The 16,874-nt window shown below is 40.8% G+C and overlaps 1 protein-coding gene across 1 annotated transcript in view; it reads right to left on the reverse strand.

The window, feature by feature from the left end:
• celsr3 (cadherin, EGF LAG seven-pass G-type receptor 3) overlaps positions 1-16,874 on the reverse strand; it is a 255,555-nt gene that overhangs the window by 45,864 nt on the left and 192,817 nt on the right. Inside the window, 5 exon segments of the mRNA XM_060835417.1 lie at positions 51-130; positions 3,736-3,848; positions 6,100-6,274; positions 14,165-14,371; positions 16,096-16,222. Coding sequence (XP_060691400.1) covers positions 51-130; positions 3,736-3,848; positions 6,100-6,274; positions 14,165-14,371; positions 16,096-16,222 — 702 coding nt within the window.

Consider the following 16,874-nt stretch of genomic DNA (forward strand, 5'->3'; position numbering starts at 1 on the left):
TGAAATATCACTAACTGATTTTATATTACTGCATTTATTTTGCTACTCACAGAATTGATCTTTTCTTGGCTTCCTTCTGCGTTGGGGCACAGGACATTCTTGCGACCAACAATGAGATCACAATGTTCATCTAAAAGCAACAAATACCTAAATGAAACTTTAAATAAAGCTTCAGCTTCAGAAATCAGTCAAAGTAACCAATTATCGAGATGTAGAAAATGGCAACAGCAGAACATAACATTTATATTAAGTTATGAAAATGATAATCTCATGGCAGATTAAATTAAAATTAGTTTTATGAATTAGCTGAAGCCGAAGAAAGGAAGAATATAGAATTTCTTTTCATTCAGAAATAATACACAAATTCAATTAGATTCTTAAAAGATGCCTTGATGTTAAGGGCAGTTATTTCCCCCTGTTGAGCTCCGTTCTTTTGACAATATTTGGACGAAGGCTGCAAAGAGATCAGCCAATCATTATCTCATTTTACTGATGGTTGAGAGCAGACGCTGGGATGGTTACTTGCTGGAGATCTGTCCTTTTTTTTGTCAACAAGACATACCTGGACAGTTTTGCATACTGTTGTGTTATTGCCTGTGTTGCAGCTGTACTACAACATCTTAGCTAGGGGTATGGCTAGTTCTAGTGCAAAAATGTTCTGAATTTCTGCTAGAACATTATCAGGGCTTGCTATCTTTGCTATATCCAGAACATTCAGCTATTGCTTGACATCATGTGGAGATAACGAAATTGGTTGATGACTGGCATCTATGATGTTGAGGACCTCAGGAAGAGGCCATTCACCTGGCACTTCCAACTGGAGATAGTTACAAGTGTTCAGTCTTGTCTTTTATACTGATGCACTGGGTTCCCCATCACTGTCGATGGGGACATTTAGTGCTTCCTCCTGTAGTCATTCATTTAATTGTCTATCTACATACAGAACTGAATGAAATTTGATTTGATCCACTGGTCGTGAATTGTTTAGCTCTATCCATCAGATATTGCGTCTGCTGTTTAGCATGCATATGGTGTTTTGTAGTAGCTTCACTAGTTTGGCACCTCTTTTATTAGGTACATGTGGTGCTACTGCTGCCAGGTTCTCCTCCATTCTTCGTTGAACTAAGGTTGATCCCCTGGCTTAATGTTAATGGTAGACAGAAGGATATGCTAGATCATGAGGTTATAGGTTGTAGTTAAATACAACTCTTCTATTGTTGATGGTCTACCGCAAATCATCAACCACAGATTTGAGTGGTTATATTTGTATTGAATAGAACATAGAGCAATACAGTGCAGAACAGGCCCTTTGGCCCTCGATGCTGCACCGACCTGTGAACTATTCTCAGCTCGTCCCCCTACACTATCCCAAAATCATCCATGTGCTTATCTAAGGATTGTTTCAATCTCCGTAATATGGCTGTTGACTACATTAGCAGATAGGACATTCCATGTCCTTACCACTCTCCGCGTAAAGAACCTGCCTCTGACATCCTTCTTAAATCTATCGCCCCTCAATTTGTAGCTATGCCCCCTTGTACACGCTGAAGTAATCATTCTAGGAAAAATACTTTCACTGTCTACCCTATCTAATCCTCTGATCATCTTGCATGTCTCTATCAAATCTCTATTAAGTAGCACGGTGGCTCAGTGGTTAGCACTGCTGCCTCACATCACCAGGGTCCCAGGTTCAATGCCAGCCTCGGGTGACTGTCTGTGTGGAGTTTGCACATTCTCCCCGTGTCTGCGTGGGTTTTCTCCAGGTGCTCTGGGTTTTTCCCACAGTCCAAAGATGTGCAGGTCAGGTGAATTGGCCATGCTAAATTGCCCCTCGTGTTAGCTGCATTAGTCAGAGGGAAATGGGTCTGGGTGGGTTACTCTTCGGAGGGTCAGTGTGGACTTGTTGGGCCAAACGGCCTGTTTCCACGCTGTAGGGAATCTAATCTAAATCCCCTCTTAGCCTTCTTCTTGCCAATGAGAACAGGTTCAAGTCTCTCAGCCTTTCCTCATAAGACCTTCCCTCCAGACTAGGCAACATCCTGGTAAATCTCCTCTACACCTTTTCCAATGCTTCCACATCCTTCCCGAAATATGGGGACTAGAACTGTACACAATATTCCAAGTGTAGCCACACCAGCGTTTCGTATAGTTGCAGTATGATATTGTGGCTCTGGAACTCAATCCCTCTAATGATGAAACCTAACACACCGTATGCCTTCTTAACAGCACTATCCACCTGGGTACCAACTTTCAGGGATCTATGTACATGGACTCCAAGATCCCTCTGCACATCCACACTACCAAGAATCTTTCTGTTGACCCAGTACTCTGCCTTCCTGTTATTCTTCTCAAAGTGCATCACCTCACATTTAACTGCATTGAACTCCATTTGCCACCTCTCAGCCTAATTCTGCAGCTTATCCAAGTCCCTCTGCAACCTGTAACACTCTTCCACACTGTCCACTACTCCACCGACTTTCGTGTCATCTGCAAATTTACTAATCCACCCACCTATGCCTGTGTCTAAGTCGTTTATAAAAGTGACAAACAGCAGTGGTCCCAAGGCAGAACCTTGTGGCACACCACTAGTAGCCGGACTCCAGGCTGAATATTTTCCATCAACCACCACTTGCTGCCTTCTTTCAGAAAGCCAGCTTCTAATCCAAATTGCTAACTCACCCTCAATTCCATGCCTCTGTATTTTCTCCATCAGCCTACCATGTGGAACCTTATCAAAGGCTTGACTGAAGTCCATGTATACCACATCAACTGCCCTACCCTCATCTACATGCTTGGTCACCCTCTCAAAAAAACTCAATGAGGTTTGTGAGACACGACCTGCACTTGACAAAACCATGTTGACTATCTGAAATCAAATTGTTGTTTGCTAGATGATTATAAATCGTATCTGTTATAATCATTTCCAAAACCTTTCCTACAATGCAACACAATGGTCAAATCACAGTACAGTACCCTCAATGTGAAGACTGAAATTTTGTCTCCAAGGATGATGTAGTTGTCATTTCTTCCAATATTGGCATTGTCAGAATCATCTGTGACAGGTAGATTGGTGACGCAACGTCAATTATGTTTTGCGCTCTTGTTGATCCACTCACCATTAGCTGCAGGCCCAATGTGACAGGCATGTCCTTCTCAATTTAGTAAACTCCAACAGTAGTGATGCTAGAACACTGAAGTCCCCCAGATAAAGTAGCACTAATTCAACAGCTGAGACTCATGCCTTGAGATTTCAAGGGTGCCTGGAGTAATGAGGGCAGTTCCCTCTTGACTGCATACCACTGTGCTGACACTTTTGGTAGGTTTGCCCGAGGGTGGACAAGGCATAACTGGATACAATGACAGAGGAGTCTGGGACACCATTGCAAGACTTATTCGAAGTGTACAGATATGAGAGGACGTTGCTCATTAGGTCTGTGGTACAGTTTTCCCAATTTTAGATCAAACTCTTAGATGACAATATGGAGAACTTTGTAAACTTGACTGGCAGGGTGAACCAGTGTAGTTTCTGGTCAATGCTGGGTATTGACCTTTCCATAAGGCCAAGAAAGAATGAATGCAAACAAGAGAGATCAGCAAGTAGCAGAAGTTAAGACAATAATGAGACAGAGTGAAACAAAACATTAATGGAAAACACGTCAGAATTATAAACTTACCATTTTATGGAAGGCACAAAGCTCTGAGTACTTATTTTGAAATAAAAGGAATAATATTTACCACAATAACAACAGCAATTGGTCCAGCAAAGCTCCAGATCAGCTTATCATGAACAGAGATCCAGCAGAAATCAGGATTTCCATAACCTTCTGGGTCCAGACCAACTGCAAGACCTGGAAAACATATTGGTTGATTGAGAAATGGAAAATACAAATTAAATCGTCACAAAGTTGACTAGAACATTGTCTTATGAAAATAAATTAAAACCAGACCCAATGCTGTTGTTAAGTTTCTAGCCACTAGCAGGCACATAAGAACACGTTGTCTCCCTTTTCTTCTCGAGGATGAGATGTGTTCTCTGAGCTGTGAGGAGAAGTGGCTTTGAAATGGAGAAACGAAGGAGATAAATGGGGAAAGGTGGGCCTGTTTCCGAAGTGAAATTAGAATCAGTAATCCAATCATATGCAGAATTCCCAGTGTCAGCGCTGCCCATGCTGAAATTAATATAAAATGGCTGAGGAAGAATTTTAGCTGAAACAGCAGCTTGCATAGTCTGCTGTTTCAAATCAAATTATAAGTTAGAGTAATTAGATGCCTTCATACTGGGAGAAAATTCATGGTAATTAGATAAAGATAACACACAAAGAGTCCTGTGAAATGTATAAAATAGGCTTTGTCACACAGAAGAAAATGCAGCTTTTTGCAGAGAGACTGTTTGATAAGGAACATTCTTGAGAAAGTCTGAGAAAAGCTGCCTTTTCAGGCTGGTCCAAAGTTTGGTAATAATTATGAGATGGAAGGGATGGGTCTGAGCCACATCAGTTTAGACCCTGAGGTAATTGTAACTGCAGGAGATATTAAAATTGAGTTTTAAGTATATTGGCATTAAGGGATTTAACTGCCTTTCCATGGATACTCAGTCTGAGGCAGAGAAGCCCCCTTGCTATGAGCAGAGAAGTACTGAGGTGACAAGATGGCTCAGTAGTTAGTACAGCTGCCTCATGATACCAGGGTTCTGGGCTCAATTCCACCCTCGTCCAACTGTCTGTGTGGAGTTTGCACATTCTCCCTGTATCTGTGGGGTTTCCTCTGAGTGCTCCAGTTCACTCCCACAAACCAAAGATATGCAGGTTAGGTGGATTGACCATGGGAAATGCAGGGTTACTGGGACTGGGGGGGTGGGATGCTCTTCAGAAGGTTGGTATGGACTTGTTGGGCTGAATGGCCTGCTTCCACACTATAGGGATTCTATGATATTGAATAATTTAAGCAGGAGCTAAAGCCTGAAATGTGGTTGGTTAAGGAGTATTGTGAAGGCCCAAGGATAAGTGATAAGAGGGACTGGTAAACATGTGAGACCATGGAGAGACCTAGAACTGTTCATCAACTGATCACACAGTCATATGATTAACCTGAGTGGATGTGTATGAAATTAAATAATAAGATGATTGATTTGTAACAGCCAAAGGTAGGCTAAAAGCAATTGTACAGAAAATGGATGTTTCCCTTTGCTCAGTGGAGAACCTTCTGAAGAGGCTTTCTTCCCATTGGTGTAATAAATAATAGAGCCCATTGATCATGAAGTGCTGTCATTAGTCATTCATTTAGTCATTCCGCTCCAAAATCAGATGCTGAGAGAGCCAAATTACCTTGTTCTAAAATTTGCATTGGGAATATTAAAATTCCCAAAGGATAAACCTTGGATTTCTGAATTTAGAGAAACCTGGTTTATGTGAAGCCTTGCAATGCAGGACCACAAGCTCAAATACGATGCATGCTTTGAAGATATGACAAGTTAGAGATGATGCTCAAAATGACAAAACTATCTTTAGTATTGAAGGAGCTCAATATTTTGACAGTTACCCTCTGAGGATTGAAAAGAAGGAGCACTAATGATTTGGAAAACAAACAGGTGAAGTGGGGAAAATTCAGATGCTTGGTTCAATTTTAATCTCATGAGAAAAACAATAAAACATAACGTTGCACCAGTTGAGTAGCACATAATTACTTGACTCAAACATAAAGCGATAAGTTCTAAAGAACTTAAAAACTTGCTGTGCCCACCGATGGGTTTTGTCAGTTCTCTTCCATGCCTCGAGATGTATTACCTTTCTATTTGTACTCCTAAGCAAAAGGGGAAGGGATAAAAGATGGACATAAAACTGACTATGGGGTCACTGAGAAAAAAATGATGACTACAGGTAAAAATACATTAGTTATAAGATATTTTTGTGGCAAAAAATGTAGAATTTCCTCCCTAATGGCATTGTGGATCAACCTACAGCATGTGGATGGCAGCGGTTCAAGAAGTCAACTCACCACCAGTTTCTCAAGGGCAATTTGAAATGGTCAATAAATGCTGACCAGCCAGAGATGCCCATGTCCCATAAATAACCCATCACTGCATATATTATTAATGCAAACCTGTGATGATGGCAGGAACCCCCCAACCAATGGCATAGTAGAACCGCATAGCACCATAGTTGATGTTCCGAGCTTCAGTTTGCATCCGGTAGATGTGAAGTCCCTCCACAAAGATCCAAGCAAAGGTTGCCATGAAAAAGTAGTGCAGCAAAATGGCAATCACTGTGCAGAGAAACTGTGGGGAAGAAATTCTGATGGTTAATATAGATCCAGTATTAAAGCATAACACATAGTTCAATGATTTTTTTAAACCAATATGAAGTAATAAAGAAGAACCATACTTTATATGGATTTGCATTATTCATGAACATAAAACATGCAGCAGTACTTTTTTAAAAAGCACTCAGAGGATGGCAGTTCTCACTGGATTGGACTTCTGTCTCTGGATCTTGAACCCAGGGAAAGGCCTGCCAGTGGCCTCATCATGTTTGATTGGTATTTAGTTCACTGAGCTTCCCCTAGAAGAGACAGTACACTGCATGCCACCTGGCTGATGAGACACCCAATACCTCAACAGTATGTCCATTCACTGTTTCTGAGAATAAATATTCCAATTACATAGGATAAGTGTCTAGCCATTTGTAGAAAGCAATGATTCAATTTTGTGGAGCTCTCCTCACTCTCAGAAATTGCTCATGAGAACATGAGACACCATCATTGCTCAGATGAATTGCTGGTCTGTTACTTTGTGCCTGCATATCTTTATCTCTGTTAACTCTTGCCCAGCTATTTCTGTTACTTTTGCATCTTCCAGACAGCATGGTCTTAATGTCTAGACAAGCATTACATCTGCAATCCTCGACAGAGCAGAGTCAGAGTCATACAGCATGGAAGCAGGTATTTCGGTTCAACTAGTCCACGCTGACTGTGTTCCCAAATTAAACTAGTTCCATTTGCCTGCATTTGGCCCATACCCCTCCATACCTTTCATATTCATGTACTTATCCAAATGTTTTTTAAATATTATAACTGTACATGCATTCACCACTTCCTCTGGCAGTTCATTCCACACACGAATCGTTCGTTATGTAAAAATGTTGTCCCTCATGTCCTTTTTAAATCTTTCTTCTGTCACCTTAAAAATATGCCCCTTAGTTTTTCCCACCCTAGGGAAAAGACCCTTGCTGTTCACATTATCTATGCCCTTCATGATTTTAATAACTTCTGACCCTCCAGCTAGAAAGATCCCAACCCATTTTTATAAATTCAAATGCTCCACTTCTGATATGCTAGTAAATCTTTTCGGAAACTTCTCCAATTTAATCATATTCTTCCTACAACAGGGCAACCAGAACCGTACACAGTACTCCTGAAGAGGCCTCACCAATGTTCCGTTCAACTTCAACATGGCATCCCAACTCTGACACTCAGAGTTCTGAGCAATGAAAGCAAATATACTAAACATCTTATTAACCAACAAAAACAAACAGAATTTGTTGGAAAAGCTCATAAGGTCTGACAGCATCTGTGAAGAGAAATTAGAATTAATGTTTTGGGTCTGGTGACCCTTCCTTAGAACTGACCATCTTAACCACCCTGTCTACACGTGACACAAATTTCAAAGAATTATGTAGCTGAAAGCTTAGGTTCCTCTGTTGTACACCACTACACAGGGCCCTACTCTTACTTGTATACATCTTGTCCTTGTTTGTATTACCAAAATGTAATACCTCACATTTATCCAAATTAAACTCCATCTGCCACTCCTCAGCCCATTGACCCAACTGATCATAATCTCTGTGTAATCTTAGATAACCTTCTTCACTATTTCAACAATTTTAGTGTCATCTGCAAACTTACTAACCATGCCTCCTAAATTCACATCCAAATCGTTTATATAAATGACAAACAAAAGTAGACCCAGTATACTGGACCCCAAGCTCGACTGTTATTGCACTTGAATAATTGGTTGGTGCAGGTGTCCCAGAAACATTCTCTGAAGCATTCTGCGAGTAGGCATCCTGCCTCCCCAGTGTAGAGGAGACTGCAATGGGAGCAACAGATACAGTAAATGATATGTGTGGAAGTGCAGGTAAAACTCTGATGGATGTGGAAGGATCGTATGGGGCCTTGGATGGAAGTGAGAGGGGTGGCGGGGGGGGGGGGGGGGGGGGGGGGGGGGGGGGGGGGGGGGGTGCAGGTTTTGCAATTCCTGCAGTGGCAGGGGAAGGTGCCAGGTGGGGAAGGTGGTTTGGTGGTGGTGGGGGATGTTGGTTGGACCCGACAAGAGAGTCACAAAGTGATTGGTTTTTACAGGACGTAGATAGGGATGGGGAGGGAAATATATCTCTTGTGGTGGAGTCCGTTTGTAGGTGGCAGAAATGGCAGTGGATGTTGCAATGGATATGGTGGTTGGCCGGGTGGAAGGTAAGGACCAGGGGTCGGAGAGTTCTGCCCTTGATTCTAGTCTATTTTAAATTGAAGAATTTAGGTGAAGGGACAAGATCCAAGTGCAGGATACCAGTAAGACAGCCATAAATCAGACATAAACCAAGGTGGTAAAACTAAAACATGATTTTATAAGCGTTTCAGCTTATAATAAGCTTTTTACAGAAAGAAGTGAAGACTGAAAAAAATATAACAACTAACTGTTTCATCTATACATGGCATTTGCTATACATGGAAAATCCTTTAAACTGTTAGTTGCTACTAATGCTTTGTCTCTTATCCAGGAACAGTTTTATATTTGTACTAAGACTGTAATATGAAAAAAATACAGAACCGAACACCTCTCTCAACATAACACTAATTGTTGTGGGAGATATTTTAGGAATGATGGCATTATCCAACCAGTCATTGGTAGAATATACTTGGATAAGCACAGAATGTAAAAAAAAATGTATTATCAGAATCAGTAAATTGGATATTTAATACATATGGCTAGGAAAGTGCCTGTAAGCCAAAGAACCCTTAATATGTTTTGGTTCTCATTAAGGATATATGAAAAAGTTCGACTGTTACTGAACTTGAATAATTTTACCTCAACATAATATGAAAAGGCTTTCCTTTAAGCATTACATCAGCTCTTTCAAGTTTCATCTAAGGAAATAATTAGCAGCGCAAAGGTACACTGAAAGCTGTATCATGGCTGAAGGATTCAATCACATCCCAGGATTATACATCAAATTAACCTAGTCACCTGAATACTTCATATTAATTTCTCATTATGCTCTACTGCTCAGTTTCATGGAAGTAGCTTGAATTCCAGTTTTGCAGAATATGACCATATTAGAAGAAAAACAATCATATATTGTCTCTCTTTGCTTAAGAGTTACTCGCACGTATATAGTGTCTCGTTATCTCTTCAGGAGATACTAAAGAGCTTTACTAAACAGATGTTGACTCTTTAAACTGCTATTATGCAGGTAACTGCTGAAGCTAATTTGATCACAGCAAGATCCCACAATGAGTGAATGAATGAACTACCAGTAAACTGTGGCGCTGTTGGATGCAAAATGATTCCTATATCAAGAATTTAAGAGGTCAATGGTATTTTTTTATAATTTAACATTCACTTCAGCAGGTAGACAGGTTCTCAATATAGCAGCTCAATTGAAAGACTGCACCTGACAACGCTCTGTGAAGTTGGATTACTCGAGCTTGTGATATGGCATTATTGTGACGTTCAGTACATAACAGCCTAAAAACACAAATGCTATGAATATGTCATTATACAATTATGATGATCTCACAGAATGGAATGAAATTAATTAAATATGGCGTAGGTGCTCGAATTAAAATTAAAAAGGAAATCCTATAAGAACAAATGGGGTGACATTATTGAATTAACAGATTTTCATATAGAACATTGTGCAAGGATTACACTGTTGAGTAATTTGAGCTTCCAGAAATACAGTAAACATTATAATAGATTATGAATTGATATTTTGACTAATTCATACCTTAATGCACAGCTAATGCCGCAGAAAATTACAGTTGCGTATTGGAAGCTGCTATAGACCACAAAATATTGATTGCAGCCAACTGCAGCATTGGACATTGAAAATATTCCAGCTTTTAAATTTTCTGATTAGAATAGCTGAGTTAAATATGCTAAAGATCAGGTAAACAAGAATCTGGACGTAGTAGCTGCTACAACAGGACTGGATCCTTTTACATATTCTCTAACCACAACTCCTTACCCAGTCCATTGAAGAGTTACAATTGATCTCTGGAAAGAAGACCATCCCTGATATTTTCCTTGGCAACTGAATCACAATTCCACAGATCATCAACTTCTCCAATTTCCCAGCCCACTCTTGTGAACAAGATTAAATACCATTGCACAACTTCAGTTGGCAAGTTCCTATCTAGGAGAAAGTGATGACTGCTGGAGAATGAGAGTTGAAAAGTGTGGCACTGGAAAAGCACAGCAGGTCAGGCAGCATCCGAGGAACAGGACAGTCAATGTTTCGGGCATAAGCCCTTCAGCAGGAATGTGGAGGGGGAAGGTGGCTGAGAGATAAACAAGAGGGAGGGGGCGGGGGGGGTGATAGATGGGAGGTAATTATGGTAGGTTAGTGGGAAGGGTGGAGCAGATAGGTGGGAAGAAAGATGGACAGGTTAAGAGGGTAGAGCTGAGCTGGAGAGTCGGATATGGGATAAGGTGGGGGTAGGGGAAATTTGGAAACTGGTGAAGTCGATGTCTATGCCATGTAGTTGTAGGATTCCAAGGCAGAAGATGAGGCATTTTTCTTCCAGTTGGTGGGTGGCTTTGATTTGGAGGTGGAGTTGGCCCAGGACTTGTATGTCCTTGGAGGAGTGGGAGGGGGTGTTGAAGTGGTTGGCAGTGGGGTTGTTTGTTGCATGCATCCCAGAGATGTTCCCTGAACCATGCCGTGAGTTGGTGTTTTGTCTCCCTGATGTAGAGGACACCACATTGAGAGCAACGGATGCAGAAGATGAGGTGGGTGGATGTGCAAGAAAATCTCTGCTTATCTAGGTTAACACAGAGCAGCAACATCAAGCATCCCAAACAGCCAAATCCCAAAATCATCAATTCTAGTCTGAATTAATTCTGGTAAAAGACTTGCCAGGTCCCTAAACATCACAATCAGCTCTTCATTCATGCTTTGTGTGATTGTAGCAACCAGCTCCCCATCTTACCTGACTCAACTTCGCCCTGTGTGCATCAATTCAGTCCTTACCTATCCAGTTCAACTCAATCTTTAGTCAAATCAGCTTTCCTGTTTATGCCACTTTTGAAGGTAGGAAATCTCCAAAACACTACTGCCATCATACCAGGAGAAAGTGAGGACTGCAGATGCTGGAGATCAGAGCTGAAAAATGTGTTGCTGGAAAAGCGCAGCAGGTCAGGCAGCATCCAAGGAGCAGGAGAATCGACGTTTCGGGCATAAGTCCTTCCTCATTCCTGAATAAGGGCTTATGCCCGAAACGTCGATTCTCCTGCTCCTTGGATGCTTCCTGACCTGCTGTGCTTTTCCAGCAACACATTTTTCAGCTGTTATCATACCAGACTATATCCAATTCCACTGACAGAACAGACCCTCTGGTGGAAGTGGAGCTGGTAGTTCTCAACATTGACTCCATACCTCAAGAAATCTCATGACAATCAAATAGCATTTAGTCAACAATAACCTGTTCACGAATGGCCCTGGCAGATTCAAAACTGACCAATCAGCTCTTGACCTCATTATTTCCTTGGTCCAAACACTAACAAAAGAGATGCATTTTCAATGTAAAGTGAGGGTGATTGCCTGTAACATCAAGACAGCATTTGACCAAGTGTGGCGTCAAGGATTCCTCTGATACTAAACAGTGTTCAAATGCAGCAATACCTGGTCAAATTTCAGACCTGGGCTGGTGAATGGCAAGTAATCTTTATGCCGCACAAGTGCAAGGCAATGACCATCACCATCAAGACAGAATTCAACCATCTGTTGATGGCATTACTATCCCACTAATACCTTCCTGGGGAGGGCGGAGGTTGGTACCTTTGACCAGAAATTGAACTGGACTAAGCCAAATAGAAACTATGGTCAGATGCTCAGCAGTTCCATGGTGACCACTCAAAGCCTGCTCACCATCAACATGGCATAAATCAGTTATATAGTGGAATAATTCTATTTATCAGGATAAGTGCAGCTCCAATAATGTGCAACAGATTTAAAACCATCCAGGACAAGAAGCCTGCTTGATTGGCATCCCATCTAACAATTCCAACAGTTATTCCCTCTCCACCAAGGCTTAGTGGCAGCAGCGTCTACGATCTACAAATGCACTGCAAAAAAAATCACCAAGGTTTGTTAGATAATATCTTCCAAACCAGCTTCTGGATAAGTGGTGCTGGAAGAGCACAGCAGTTCAGGCAGCATCCAAACAGCAGTAAAATCGACATTTCGGGCAAAAGCCCTTCATCAGGAATAAAGGCAGAGAGCCTGAAGGGTGGAGAGATAAGCTGGAGGAGGGTGGGAGGTGGGGAGAAAGTAGTACAGAGTTGCAGTGGGAGGGGGACTCCCTGAGATTCTCAAAGAGAGAGGAGGAAAACTTCTTCAAGGCAGGCATCCTTACAAGAGGATTCGCAGTAGGGTTAAAATCAACAAGGTAAAAACAATGACTGCAGATGCTGGAAACCAGATTCTGGATTAGTGATGCTGGAAGAGCACAGCAGTTCAGGCAGCATCCGAGGAGCAGTAAAATCGACATTTTGGGCAAAAGCCCTTCATCTTCCAAACCAGTGACAAACCTGCTACCATGAAGAACAAAGGCAGCAGATACATAGCAACACCGCAGCTTTCATGTTTCCTTTCAAGCCACAGGCCATCATGATTTGTAAGCATATCACTGGGTCAAAATCCTTTCAAACAACACTGCGGGGTCTTCCTGCACCACATGAATTCCAGTAGCTCAAGGCAGCAGCTCACTATTACCTACATAAAGGCATTTAAGGATTGGCAATACATGCTGGTCCAGCCAGCATTACCTACCTGTGGTGAACAATGAAAAGCAATGCAGGTATTTGGGAGCAATTACAAAACAGGAATACTGAAGCCTTCCAATGTAACTAACATTTACATTATTAATGATTCAGAGTTAACCAAGGACCATTTTCATGCAGGAGGTTGTTCATATTTGCACTGTGTGGCCACACATCTGACTGGAACATTTAATATTACTCATGCAGTTCTCAAAATGCAACTCATCCCATTCCTAAATTACATTTTTCTTTCCCTTTACCTCCCATCCCACTCCTGGTTTACCTTTCTTCTGAGTCCAAATACTAAGCTTGATTTCAATAGTCCAACTGGAAATCTAGCTTCTAGCCTCCCACTATGCAGTCCTCTTCCAGGGTATAAGCTTCCATGCTCTGAAAATACACTTTCATAAGCCTTCCATTCTCTCAGGCATGACAAAAAGATGGCAAGTGTCCTAGCCACCATTTCATTTCAAGAGCAGGAGGTTTTTCCTTTGCTGAGTAGGGATTTGGTGCCCAGGTGTGCCACTAATATTCCCTATAAACTGAACAGCTGCCAGTCAGAGATTTCTCTGTGGTTCTGCACATTACAATTGCTACGCTAATGCATTGACTTCTGGTTTCAAAAAGATGTCCATGCAACAAAAAATACATATTGTTTTCCACCTGACCTCCATGACATAGTAGAGGAAAAGTGTGCACTCAAGAAAGACACTCAGAGTGCTGGAGAAGGAAAAGGAGTATGAGGTACAGAGTGCTAGAGTTAAAACAATAAAAAGAGAGAACTACAAAGGAAGAAACATAAAAATAAAGAATATGCACAGAGTGGAGGACATAATGAGATTTGTGGGATAAAGGGCTATAGACTAATGAACAGAGAGAAAAACAGGACAAAGAGTGGGCCACAAAGAATGACAGAATGAAAGGGAAATAATTCAAAGTAAAGTCAAGCAGACAGACTGTTACAGGCAATAAGACTATTAAAACATTTCACAAATAATGCTACAGGAAATTAACTTGCTCTACTCAAAATAGATACACATACATCTCTGCACAACTTCAAAATACCAATACTTCTGTGTGATCTATGAAGGTTCAGTAACAATGGGAAGTATGTGCTTTCTTTCTTACCTGATTTTCAGTTTGATTAATTCCCAAAAGGAAGACAAGCTCTGCACAGAAGATGGCTGCCGCAATATTGCAATGGATACCACGAGTGTTGGATTTGAGTCCATTTAGACAGGTCAGAATGAAGAAAGTGAGAAGCAGTGCCACAAGAGACACACTAATAGTTGAATAGGTGACGATCGCCAAGGTCTCTAGATCTCCTTCCAGTTGCTACAGGGAACATTTATAAAAACAAATGCTTACACATTACCAAAACACAAGGAAGTGTAGTTTATGAAAAGACCATGTGTTGTTATCTTGACTGTTCTTTCCAAAGAGGCCCTGTTATTTTGCACTCAGTCTTTCCAATTTATTTTATCTCAAGAATGAGACAGGAAACGTTCCAGCTTAATTGAAATCGGTTCACTTAGCAGTCTTTGGACTTTTCTTGTTTGTGAGCATCAAGGCCATATCATCTTGTCTATTCGTTGTTTGGAAGGATATGAAGGCTTTAACAAATTCAGCCCATATTCTCTTGAGTTTAGAAGAATGACAAGTGATCACATTCAATCATAAAAGGTTCTGAAAAGTTGGATAGGGTGGACACAGACTGAATTTGCTGATGAGGGAAAGAGTTGTGAATTTTTTAAATGCTCTATTCTGGAGGCTACTAGATAATCCAACCTTGATTACATTTATTACTGGCATAAAGATTTTTGGTTTGTCAAGAAATCAAGGGATATAGGAAGAGGGCATGATACTGGGAATAACAGCCACCATCATATTGTCGAGCAGGTTTGATGGACTGTGTGGTTTGCTACTGCTATCACTTAATAAGAGAGTATGCAGAAAGGACTGACAAGAATGGCTCTAGGGAAGAGGAACTTCATTTAGGCACCAGACTGGAGAAGCAAGAACCTCTTCCAAGAAGAGATGGTTGGAAGGCAATGTGATAGTGATATTCAAAATTGGCAGGTACGTTAGTAGTGAGGGAGAATCTGTTCCCATTGCTCAAAGCATTGAGAATCAGATGGAAGAAATTTAAGGTAATTGGCAAAAGAAGCTACAACAGGGAGGATTTTTTTTAATGCAGAGTGTGGTTGGATTTGGAATACACTTCCAGAAACTGTGCTGACAGCACATCCAAACAGGGCATGTAAAAGAGAATTGGAAAGATATTGAAAAGAAAAAACAATTACACAGTTGTAGGGAAAAGGCAGAGGAATGGAGCTAGGTGAATTTCATGGCAAGTAAAACAGCTGCAATTAAAAGTAAATGCTTAATTAATTTCAAATCATTTTCTTTGACTTGTTATGACTCACCTCCGTAGCAGGTGGGATTTGATCCCATACCTTCTGGCCCAGAGGCAAAAGTTTGTTAAAAACAGCATTGCTGTCCAAGTCACTGGCTGCTGTCAGTGAGTAAACAGCATTAATCAAACTCTGAAGCTTGCTGCATCCAAAATGCACTATCTTTTAAACATGAATTTCAGATCATGGATAATAACATTACAAACTCTTATCCTGGGGCTTAGCATCTTTTGAACACATTTATATTTGCAAATTTTTAATAATATTACTTATCTCCAATATTCCAGAAATATCCTATAGAATTCCAAAATCTAAAAGCAAGGACAGAGACGAATTATTTCTGAACTGTGCTGAAAAGTGGAAAACACTCAATATCTGCTGTTGGAAATTTGTTTTTTTTATAATTACTAATTGCAAAGGGGACAGTATCTGTTTTCCTATTAATGCCTTATGTCTACAAGTCTGGAAATTAATACAATTTAATATCACCCAGCAATGATCAAATACTTTATGAAAAAAATTGGGGCTAAGAACCCATGTTCCCCTCTTGAGGAATACTATAATGCTTAAGTAAAATGCTATACATAACATGCTGTATCACTTCAAAAAAAATGTACTGATAATCAACATTTTGATGATGCTTACCTCACGATGTGAAATATCCATGAGAACTCCAAAGATGCCAAGCTGTGAACACTGACATCGGACGTGTGTGGTGTTTCGGTGAACAAGGTCACAATCCTTTGCTGTCCACGTGCCAGTTGGTTCAGACCTGCAAGACAATGTGACTATTGGTTGGGTAAGTCTCTGATGTCTTGGTCAACATCGTTATTCAGAAGCCAAGTCCAGGCAGAGTGAAACAGTCTCTTCTGTTTCTCTTCCACCTGGAAATAAAAATTAAGGCCTGGAAAATTGAAAATGAGACACCCTATTCTCTTGTCAAAACAGAATTTTGTTTCAACTTTGTCATACAAAATTTAAAATTTCTGTTCTTTCATCTTAAAGTTCTCCTTTAACAAAATATTACACACTAATACCATTGTAGCCCAGGTTTTTGTCAAATATTAATATTAGCCCTTAACCAACAGGTTAGAATTGACAGCAGCCACAATAATTGGATGCCGTTACATGCAGCATCTGCATATCAATGCTTGAACAGTCAGTTTCATCCTGAACCCCTGAAAAACCTGCTATCTGGGTGAAGGTGCAAGCCTTCTTTCTCCTTCTCTTGAATACAGAGGATCAATATCCACCCTCATGGAAAAGCAGATGGCAGCCTGATATACATCAGCTGGAAAGCCTGCTAGTGCCTGGAGGAAGTTGCTAATGGCCACAGTCACCTTGGTAGATATAGCACTGCTGTCCTTGTCCTGCCAAAATGTTGAAGATCTGTCAATTTTGAAAAGTATCTCCTGAGTAAAACA

This window comes from Hemiscyllium ocellatum, chromosome 14 (genome assembly GCF_020745735.1).
Source record: "Hemiscyllium ocellatum isolate sHemOce1 chromosome 14, sHemOce1.pat.X.cur, whole genome shotgun sequence".
NCBI classification, from domain to species: domain Eukaryota; kingdom Metazoa; phylum Chordata; class Chondrichthyes; order Orectolobiformes; family Hemiscylliidae; genus Hemiscyllium; species Hemiscyllium ocellatum.